The sequence below is a fragment of the Gambusia affinis genome, linkage group LG11, assembly GCF_019740435.1.
Source record: "Gambusia affinis linkage group LG11, SWU_Gaff_1.0, whole genome shotgun sequence".
NCBI classification, from domain to species: domain Eukaryota; kingdom Metazoa; phylum Chordata; class Actinopteri; order Cyprinodontiformes; family Poeciliidae; genus Gambusia; species Gambusia affinis.
Genome location: NC_057878.1, coordinates 19,511,528 through 19,522,397, shown reverse-complemented (window position 1 = coordinate 19,522,397; position 10,870 = coordinate 19,511,528). Strand labels below are relative to the sequence as shown.

The 10,870-nt window shown below is 36.0% G+C and overlaps 1 protein-coding gene across 1 annotated transcript; it reads left to right on the top strand.

Annotated features, from left to right (window-relative positions):
• The first annotated feature begins 501 nt into the window (after nucleotides 1–501).
• chmp2ba (charged multivesicular body protein 2Ba) lies at nucleotides 502–10,569 on the top strand. Its single transcript, XM_044130822.1, has 6 exons — nucleotides 502–733; nucleotides 3,440–3,531; nucleotides 6,359–6,553; nucleotides 7,637–7,739; nucleotides 7,964–8,070; nucleotides 9,124–10,569. Exons 1-6 carry the CDS (start codon nucleotides 700–702, stop codon nucleotides 9,241–9,243), a joined length of 651 nt encoding a protein of 216 aa, XP_043986757.1. The 5' UTR covers nucleotides 502–699; the 3' UTR covers nucleotides 9,244–10,569.
• Nucleotides 10,570–10,870: the final 301 nt, after the last annotated feature.

Here is a 10,870-nt window from a genome sequence, read left to right as displayed (position 1 = left end):
ATAAACTTAGCTGTCTTGACATCATTTGATTTCTTAGCCTTTTTATACAGGTAAAAATGAGCATATTTCTTTGATATACTGTATCATTAACATACTTCCGTCTACGTGCTGCATTCAAGTGATACATGGAGTATGCGTTCAATGAGAATTATGAAGATACCTTATCCAAAATAAAAGACTGGATTCGTCAGTAATTCTTTGTCATTATGAAAATAGTACCCTTGACCGTTCTGTTCAACAACTGATGATACTTTCATGAGAGTTTTTTTTATTTTTTTTATTGCTGTTATTGTTGAATCACCTTGTTGATTTAACAAATGTTAAATCACCAACGTTTTGCTAATTAGTTTTTCGTACAGAAGGTAGCAATAAGATACCAACACAAAAATAGTTTATTTAATCTTTACCACACCAAAATAGCTCGAACTTATTGTCTTGATTTCATTATTATTTGGCATTTTTATCAAACATAATTACATGAAATAGAGTTTTCCGCGGTACACTTGAAAGCAGCACAAAGGTCCCGCCGTGACGCCAGCTGAGGGAGGAACTCCCGACAGCAGAAGTCAACCAGGAAACGAAGGCTGATAAAGGAGACTTACCGTCCTGGGCTGACGGTATTGGCGGAAGGAATTAGTACTGTTAAAAGTACACGGTTTTAATTGAATTTCTATAGTTAGTTAGACACAGAACAGCGACATGGCTTCCCTCTTCAAGAAGAAGACTGTTGATGGTAAGTTTGTTCTGTGTTTAAAAAAAGCTAGCTAACTTGTTTTTAGCCCGTTTGTTTTCAGCCTATGTGTTCTTCCCCTTTGAATTAGCTGTCCCCAAATAACTCGTTGAACCTGTTGTTGGTTTTGTTGAGTCACCACTCACGTTACTAACCTGGAGAAAGCGTCGAAAGGCTGCCAAAAATACCTGGATTAAAGGAAATAACCTAGGATAGGAATGTGATAGTTAAAATGCAAACAAATGACTTAAAAATGTCAAAGAACTTCTGGGTTTCTCACCATCACCTAGGAATAATAGTAAACTTATTCTTTGAGGTTGTATGAAGAGGATATTTTTTTATGGTCACTCAAACTTAGAAAATGTGATTTTATGTACATTAATTGAAATACAAAATCAATTGCCAAAAATGAATGTCATTGAATATACTGAAAGTATATTTAGTGTTTTGAACTCCTACGGTTTTGATTACGTTTCTATTTGTTTCAGACATGACATTTGCCATTCATAATTCTGCTTAAGCTTTGACTACAATAAGGAACAGGAGAATTACATTGTAATTGCGTGATGAATTTGAAGGGTTGCTTAACTATGACGTCTTGTCATCCTCTAACCTATTAATTTTAGTAACCCGATTCTGAAAGCCTTACAGTATGAATATTTGAATATTTTCTTCAGGAAAGACAATCAGCCATTCAGAATAAAAATGGAAAATCTGACACATTTTTCCTAAAAAATATATAAATCAGTTATTCTTTCCCAAGTAATGACTTAGGAAATATAAATCTAATATCCACCTCTTCACATTTTGTAAAATAATAATAATTATAAAAAACAACGTATAAAAATCTGAATTAAACTATAGAACCAGGTTCAAAGAAAAGAAAGGCATAGCTGGAGTAGGAAAATCTTTCCACAGCATTGCTTACTCCTCCCATCCCTGTTATTCTGGCCTCACCCACAGCAACAGTCTGCATACTGTACTCACTGTGCTCCCTTACCTTCACAGTATGTTGAGCTGTCAACAGATCTTCCTTAACGGTGGCTTTTCTTTTCTTTCTTTTATATATTTTTTGATGTTTCTTGTCTCATGCATTTGCTGAGCCTTCCCTTACCCTTTCACTCTCCAGACAGAGAGTTTCTTGATTTTTTTTTCTTGCCTTGTGTCTGGTCGTCGGAGTGGTTTCTGGTCGATTTTTAAGTTTACTTCCCATGGTTAGTGATGTGGGGGGGAAAGATTGCACATATTTGTAGGATGATATCCCTCCCACTTTGATACGTTGGCGGCACGTCACCTTATACGCACTTCTGCATCATCCCTACAAGTGGTCCACTGTAGTGATGTGATTCTAACTAGTTTATCGTTTGCTGACTTTGAAATAATAGGCTTTATTTGGCTATTCCATGCTGTTTTCTCAGGATGTCATTTGGTTATGAAATAAAGTATAAAACTTGTGTAAAGCTGTGTTTTTTGCTTTTATCCTCCTAAATTCTGTTTTGTAATAGTTTAAAAAAAAAAATTGAAATAACTATTATAATATTTAGATATGATGGTGCTCTAATAACAGAAGACCAGGTCAACATTTATATTCTAAAGCAAATTAGTTTTTTTTCTGTTTATTGGGTGTGTTCTTACATTTTTTCCTTTCATTTTTAAAAGCCCAAAATTCTCTTCTTTTTAAATGTATATATTTATACATGTTAAGAAATTATAAAAAAAAATATAATTAAAATTCAAAAACATGCCCCCTTAGACTTTGAGTTGACAATCTCAAATAAATATTTGTTGTTCTTTTTAACCTAGTAACCGTGTGAATTATCCTGAATGTTTAGTTCTGATTAGTCAGCTCTTATCGTGTGACTTCAGGATCGTGCGATATTTCACATGATGTTGCTTGGAGCTGAATGACTCAATATTGCCAGAGCTCAATATTGTCAGCTGCCAGAGCAGTTGCCACAGTTGTCAGTGTGTATTCAGTGTGTTGTTGATCTTGCTGTGGGATTCTGGATGCAATAGACAAAGACAATCAAACAAGCCTACTGCAAAGGTTAAGATTGCAGTGCTTTAGATTTCTTTCAGTGGCCATGCGGCAGATCATTGACTTTCTTGTAGGTGATGAGGAGTCTTTGTTTTGTCTTTTGTGTATATTGTAGTTCTTTTCACTTTCTTTTTTTTTTTTTTATGAAAGAAGGTTAATTTACCTGTTTTTCCAGATAGCTTATATCTAAGAAATATATACAAAGAATTTTAAGAGCGTTTATCTTTGTCAAAAGAATGTTTGATGGTTTGCATCTGTTTGTGAAAGCAAGTGAAGTGCATATTTTTATATGCTGGGTTTTGCTTTAACTTTAACAATTCTGCCTTACTTTCATCGTATTAATTTAATCCTAAATAAAATACAATTTTTATATTTATTGCTACTTTGTCTTATGGTTAAAGTATTTTTTTACTAAGAGTCTGGTATTTTAATATTTGAATATTAATATTTGCCTGTAGAGTTTCCACATCTATAAATGGGATTGCATTACCTTTATTTCTAAATTCTGCTAGACATTTTCTTCAGTTTTATTGAAAAGTGTAGTTCTATTCCCTTTCTGCAAAATACCTGGTGTTAAAGTATGAAAAGTGTTTTACCTATGAAACCTGATTTGTTGATTGATTCAAAAGTATCAAAACTTCTGTCTTACTTGTTTTTTGCGTTTTCAAAAGACGTCATCAAGGAACAGTCTAAGGAGCTACGAAGCACTCAGAGACAGATCACCAGGGACCGAGCAGCGCTGGAGAAACAAGAGAAACAAATGGTCAGAATTCACACACACTAAGCAATAAAGTTAAAGAAATGGAATGTAAGAAAAAATGTCCATGCAGAGCATTTTTGTTAGATTTCTACATATTGCATCAAAGATTGAGGACCTCCAGCAGATGATACATGCAGAAAAAGTCCTTGAAACCCGTTTTAAACTCCCTTTTACCACTAAGGACTAAACCCAAGTGGCTCATGAATCTAAGTGAAAAGAAGGGAATGAGCCAGCGTGTTGTGGTTGCATAGGGGATAGCGCGACCAACGTTTGGAGGCCTTGAGTCCTCGACGCGGCCGTCGCTGGTTCGATTCCCGGACCCGGCAATATTTACCGCATGTCTTCCTCCCTCTCCTTCTCCCTTTCCTGTCAGCCTACTTTCATATAAGGGACACTAGAGCCCACAAAAAGGCCCCTTGGAGGGGAGAAAAAAAAAGTAAAAAAGAAAGGAATGAGCCGATGTGGAGGCTTTGCTCCAGGCAAGCAAAACACACACGCTTGCTCGATGAGGCTACAGCTGTACGTTAGATTTCCCGCTTTAGTAAGATGAAAGAAGTGGAGAGTGTCTTCCTCATTTAGCTGTATTAAGTAAATATCATGTGGGACATAATTATCTCCCTGGGGAACCCCATTTTTGTTCTTCATTAATGCTTTCCTCTAATTAGTTTGGTCTTTAAAAGCTTTGTTGTACACCCTGAATTAAAAGGATCTTGGCTTACAAATGAAAATTACCTTAATCTGCAAGTTAGCACAATCATAAGGGTCCCCCATTGTGCTTCCAATAAGAAAATGTGCCCACTCTCAGATTTATAGGCACTGCCTTTATTAAAAGCGGCGGAGAACCAAATATCCAAAGTATGTCTTATTATGATGTATATTCCATTTACACAAGGGAACATAAGAGCAAAATGAAATGGATGTGTTAAAATTTGTCAAATTTTACAGTTTGTGTAAAAGTCTTTATGTGTGCGCATTAATATTTATTGAGGGGGATTTATGCTGCGTGCCAGCTTTATGGCTTTTTATTTGTCATAATGGTAAGGAGGGCCAGATGAACTTTGATTCTGTTTGAGTAATTCTCTTTGCTTATTTTTGGACAAGTTATTTTTCATATTTGTAGCTAAAGTTCACTTTTTGAAAAGCTATGACCTTCCAAAACCAATTACCCTATTTTGATTCGTCTTTAAGAACTGTATGACAAGTGTTCAAAAATGTTTAATTCACCCATTTTAGCCAAGAACTGTCATTAATTATTTAGATTAGGAGTAGAGGAGTCATTCAGTGAGTTTGTCAGAGAGTAATGGTAGAGTTTCACTCATTTAAAGGCAGGAGGATTTCATAAATAATTTATTAATTTATCAAATTATGAACATGATTCGTGCAGCTAGCATTTCTAACTATAAACATTCTCTGTGCATTATCTATTAGGGATGGGTAGTCATTTCTATCTGCATCTCCGACTGTTGTCACATGCAAAACAGTTGACTAAACACAAAATTCCCAAGTTCGAATTTGATTAGAAACTGTAATTTTTTTCTGAGCAATAAAAATTGCATTACAAGAGCACAATAAAATGTTCTGTTGTGCTCATATGCCTCCTACAGACTTCAGTTATTCTAAAAATAGCTGAGTTTTCACCCAGTAACCTCTATGCCAAAATGTGTTGTTGTTGATAGCACTTAGGTGTATTCACTGACTATAGAAAGATAGGATTTTTGATTTTCTGACCACATGGGCAGAGGTAAAAGCTTATTAAGCTGAAAATCATTTGGTTCTGGTTACCTTCAGTCTTCTTGGTGCACCTCTAATTTTTAGGCCTGTTTCAAAACATCAACGGGGTTTTAGGTTTTTAAAGAATTGAAAGCATTCACTAATGTTTTCTGCAGATGGTAAAAATAAATAGAATTGTACATTTAGACTGCTTCAGGAAAAGCATAAGAGCCTCTCAGCTGAGTGCTGCATCAGATTGCGTCTAGGAGGGAGCAGCTATCTATCACAACACAGCTCTCCTCTTGATATCTAAAGGGAAAGTAGATACTCAGAGACTCCAATCAATACTACCAACAGTGCTTTCTTCCCCACTTTTTTCTTGTTGAGATTTTATGACAGCATTGCAGTTTGTAATGCAGCTTCTTTTCTTACAGTTTAGCCCCAATTTTTGCATTTAAATTATTTACAGATGAGCTAAGAACTTAATGAACTGAACTTAATGCATTTGATAAATGACAGTCCATACATGTTTTGCGTTAAGAGGCTGAAGAAAACAGCTGAGTGGAGTATATATTTTTTTATGACTGTATCAAATATAAATAATTTATTACTAGTTTCTGTAGAGGATACTTTGAGCATGCAAGAAATAAACAATACACTCTGGAGTCGAGAGGCCGGCTAGCTTACTGTAACCCTCAGTTTCTGCCTCATCTCTTGGGATGCTCTCACACTGTCAGGCCCACACACAGAATCCCTGAAGGCAGCAACATATTTTCTCATGTTTACTGAAGCTAAATGCTTGGCTTGGCTTGCCAGCGAATAGTATTTCATCTAAAAGGCGGTATTTATGGTGTTTGTAGTTATAAACATCTCTGTCGGTCTGTAGAGATTAATGAATACAAACACATGTATGTATTTAAAATATAAAGTGTTTCTGAAGATATTTATTTTATTTGTGAAACAGTTAATATCTTGAGGTCTGAATTGACAAGAATATTAAGAAAAGTTAAATAACAAAAAGCTCAAAGTTCTAGTCAAAGCCATTGAAAACCATGTTTGAGGAGAAAACCAATTAAGACTGTACTTGGACTAATGTTTTATTCTCTCTTTCTCTCTCCAGGAGTTGGAGATCAAGAAAATGGCTAAAAGCGGCAACAAGGAGGCTTGTAAGATTCTTGCAAAGCAGTTAGTTCAGCTTAGAAAGCAGAAGAACAGAACGTACGCTGTGAGCTCCAAGGTTACCTCCATGTCAACACAAACTAAAGTCATGAACTCTCAAATGAAGATGGCTGGTGCCATGTCTACTACAGCCAAGGTAAAATCCTACATTATATTAGTTGCTCTGAGGCCAGATGTGCTAAATGTTTAGGAATTACTTCAACTTACATATTATACATGAAAACATCCAGAAATATGATCAAGTTTTTTGTTGGGGGGTTTTTTTGTCTTGACTTTTTTGTGTTATAATGGAAACACTATGAGAAAATGTTTATTGTGTTTTAAGGGAAGTCCCAACATCATTGTTAATGAAGTGTGACAAGCATTTAATGACCAAGAGCGAAGTATTGTACAACCCCACACCGACAGGTTAAATATAATTAGGCTTCAGATTAATGGAGGGTGATGAGGTGTGATCGCTTTAAGACAAAAATATTAGCAGCTTAATATATGCACTCAGTTAATTTTAACACAAATATATGGGTACAGTTCTCTATGATAGATAGAAAGAAAAATATTTGAACCAATGGAAAAGTGTGTCAGTCAGCAGGAGATAAGATCTTGGGTATGATGTCATCCTGAGTGACCCAAGTAGGTCACATTTATGTTTGTATGAGGTGGAAATGAATGATCAGTCTGTGTTTAGACCTACCTGCTGCTCTTATCTCTGCAACAATGGAGGCGGTACAAGTCGTACAGCTTCTTATCTAAAGTCAAACCAATACCGTATTATCCTGACTATAAGTTAGACATTTTTCCTAGCTTGGCTGGTCCTGCGACTCATGTATGTTTTTTTTGTTTTTTTTTTCATTCATGATGCATTTTTTATTGCTGCAACTTATACTCTGGAGTGACTTCCATTTAATAAAATATGGTAGTTTTCCACCAAAATCATTCTAATGTCAAGCTTTGGCTGCTGTTAGACCTGGTTTTATATAAAAAAACAAAACAAAAAAAACACACAATTCTTTATGGAAACATAGTGATTAATAATTTTTTAATCCCTGGCTTTATTTATTCTTTTAAAACAACCCATTTCTTCTTGATCAGCTTGGCCAGTATCCTAAAAAACCAAACATGAAAGTATTTTTGTGCCTCTTTGAGCAGTTCTTACAGTCTGTACTGCTCTAACAAGAAAGCTGAAAAAGATTTTATTTCACTTCCTTTCTGTTGTTTGAAGACGATGCAGGCTGTGAATAAGAAAATGGATCCACAGAAGACACTGAAAACCATGCAGGACTTCCAGAAGGAGAACATGAAGATGGGGATGACCGAGGACATGAGTAAGCGCACATGATGCACAAACACATGTGGTGTTTATAAGCTTTTAACAAGGATTTAGAGGGTTAATATGAGAATGTATGTTTGGTAATAGAAACAAGTAAATAAAAATCAAAATGAAAGAATAAAAAAAATTAAAAAAAACTGCCTTAAAGTTTCAACTTGACCTTAAAATTTTGTTTTTGTCTTTCTCTCCCCCCCCCTCCCTATATCTTTATCTGTCCAGTCAACGACACTTTAGATGACATTTTTGATGAATCTGGGGACGAAGAAGAATCTCAGGACATTGTCAACCAGGTTCTGGATGAGATCGGCATTGAAATCTCAGGGAAGGTAAGACACAGACGCTGATGTCGTCTATTTCCTCTAATACATTTGAACCCTTATGCCCTCATCATTACCTTAGGGAGAATTGTAAGCATAAAAAGAAATGGTTTTCTGCTGAATTTTACAGGCCTATCTTTCCTAAATGAGGTAAAAGCTCTTGGCTACTAAAACAATAAACTCTCCACATGGCTTTTCTTTTATCTGCTGTTAAAATGCGTAACAGCTGCCGCATGGTGGGGCTCGCCTACAGCTCTTCAGGCTCAAGCACTGTTACTGCCATGCTTTCCGTGTGCTTTGTGACTGGCTCCCCCTGGGGGGCAACATGAATTATTACCTCTCTGCACACTGCAGAAATGCACATGTTGTCCAATAAATGTACCCACTGCTGCAGTGAACATAGAGACAGCTTGATAATATTATTCTTTGTCTCAAAAGTAATGAAAGGAAAAGTCTGCCATCAGAGCTTTAGCAATGTGTAAAATTCTTTAGAGAAAACAAAATTGTTGAGGTTAAAGCAGAAGAAATGTGCTAAGAGTGCTTCATACAAAAAACTTTTTCTTTTTTTTTTTTCATTTTGTTGCATCATATTTTATGCTTTAAAATTTCAAAGCACTTGTATAATACCAGGTATTCTGTGTCACAAAAGGCTGCAACACTGGATGGTTTACCATCAAAGATTTGGCTGTAATATGTGCCAACACTGGCATCAGCTTTTAACTCTAAAATACAGCAACATTTGTGGGGTTTTTTGTACAAAGTTCAAGGTGTATGTATACATTAGCAAGACACTGTTATTGCTACATCTTCTTACACATTAGGTTTCTAAAATAAAAGATTTTCTAATGTCTCTCTATATATTTTTCTCAAAGAAAAATATCTTATTGTATATGAAATCACAGATACCTTACCAATTTTCAGTTGTGTGGTTTTTAAAAATTTAATAAATTTTTCTGGTAGGGTGGAAAAGCAATCATGTACACTTGGTGATTAAAAAATGGCTGTGTGATTATTTAATAATTCTTCCTGCTAATGGGATTTCCTGCCAATCTATGGTTTCAGATGGTCAGAGCACCGGCGGCAGGAAAGAACGTCCCCGGTGCCACCGCTGCCTCCTCCAAAGGAGCCACCATTTCCGATGACGAGATTGAGAGACAACTTCGAGCTCTGGGAGTGGATTAGTTCTCTGTTGTGTTATTGTTCAGATTCTAAGCTGGTGCAACTCAAAACTGTTTGATACGGACTCTGTCGGATGCACTAGTTTTGTCATTGTTTAAAAGCTGCATACACTATTCTACACACACAAAGTCAAAGGCAAAAAGGCAGAATTTTCTCACGTTGTCATTCATATTGCCTTAAAGTTCATTGGACGTGTATTTATGAGAAAATATTTATTATGATACCGGAAAGGCCACAACTTGGCCCAAAGAACTATGATAATCTGTCTTTGGAAGGACTACAAATGCAGTTTGGAAATGTCTTTTCCATTTGACTGTTTGGCCAGCCTTTAGTTTGTCTTGTAATCAGTGATGGATGCTCTTTCTCCAGGAAGTTTTAATGCAAGAGTTGGTGATTAAAAACAGCTTTGGGGTTGTCAATAAACAGATGGCTCTTGCTTTCTTTTTCTCAGATCATTTACCTGATGTTTGTGTTGCTTTTGGTACATTTAAACCCATTTGACTCGTTTTCTCTGAGTGGAACCACCGCCATTCGAACTCCTGGTGGACAATTTTCCTTTCTTTTGTTATTCGTTACAGGACATTTAGAGCCACGTGTTAGAATAACCATCACTAACTTTACCCCTAAGGTTTAATTCAGGCTTAATGGAACACTGACAGGACTTTAAATTAATTGTCTTTTGATATAAAGTAATTAAATAAGTTTTTATTTGGCCACTAGGTTTGATTTAATCAGCAATTGCGGAAAAGCGCTGGTTCTGCAGTTTCTTTTCTCTCTCAGCTGCTGTGCAGTTACTTTCTTTAGGAATCTTCAGCTGGCTCTTACAAAAGAAACTACACACATGCACACTACAGCTACAAAATAATGGAAGTGTATGTTGAAATGACACTGTGATTTAAAATGTTTTATGTCTGACTTTCCAACAAAGTGAATTGTTAATGTCAGCAGTTTCAGGCTCTGTGGAGAGACGGTGATATCTGTTCAATGAAAACATTGTATCTTTCTCTTTCTGGCCGTTTAATTCCACATCAGTTCCTGCTGCAAAAATGAACTGAAAATGTGTCATTTTTGCACGTGTGTGATATACATAGCCCAACATACTCCATTGAGGTTTTGCTCATTATTTCTTCCTCTATCATGCACCAGTCTAACATAATTGTAAACAGAATTAGGGTTTCACAGATTTTGATGAGTGCCGTTGCCTGGTTGAGAGTTTGATTTCAAAGACATGCGTACTCATGTTTGTTTACTTCTTTGTCATTGTTAATTGATTCTGTGAAAGGTTTATGGCTTTTATAAGGAATAAAGTTTCCTCAGGTATGATTCTGATTGGGTCTCATCCTGTTTTTCCATATGAAGGGTCATACTGTAAATACACGTTGTGCGAGGAAGAAAATTAATTTTGAACTTTCTTATAAGACCGGATGTCTGTCTCAATGAAAGCGATTGTGACAAGTTAGTCCACAGGTAATGTGCAACAAAGGGAAATGACACAGAGGGTGACTATTGAACACACTAAGTGAAATATATTTAATATCCATAGTACATTTCTATGGAAGTGCCTCTGGTAAGGACAGATGAAGTGATCTCCTGGATGGGAAAGTTAGTTGTGTTCAATGCACAGGTTTCG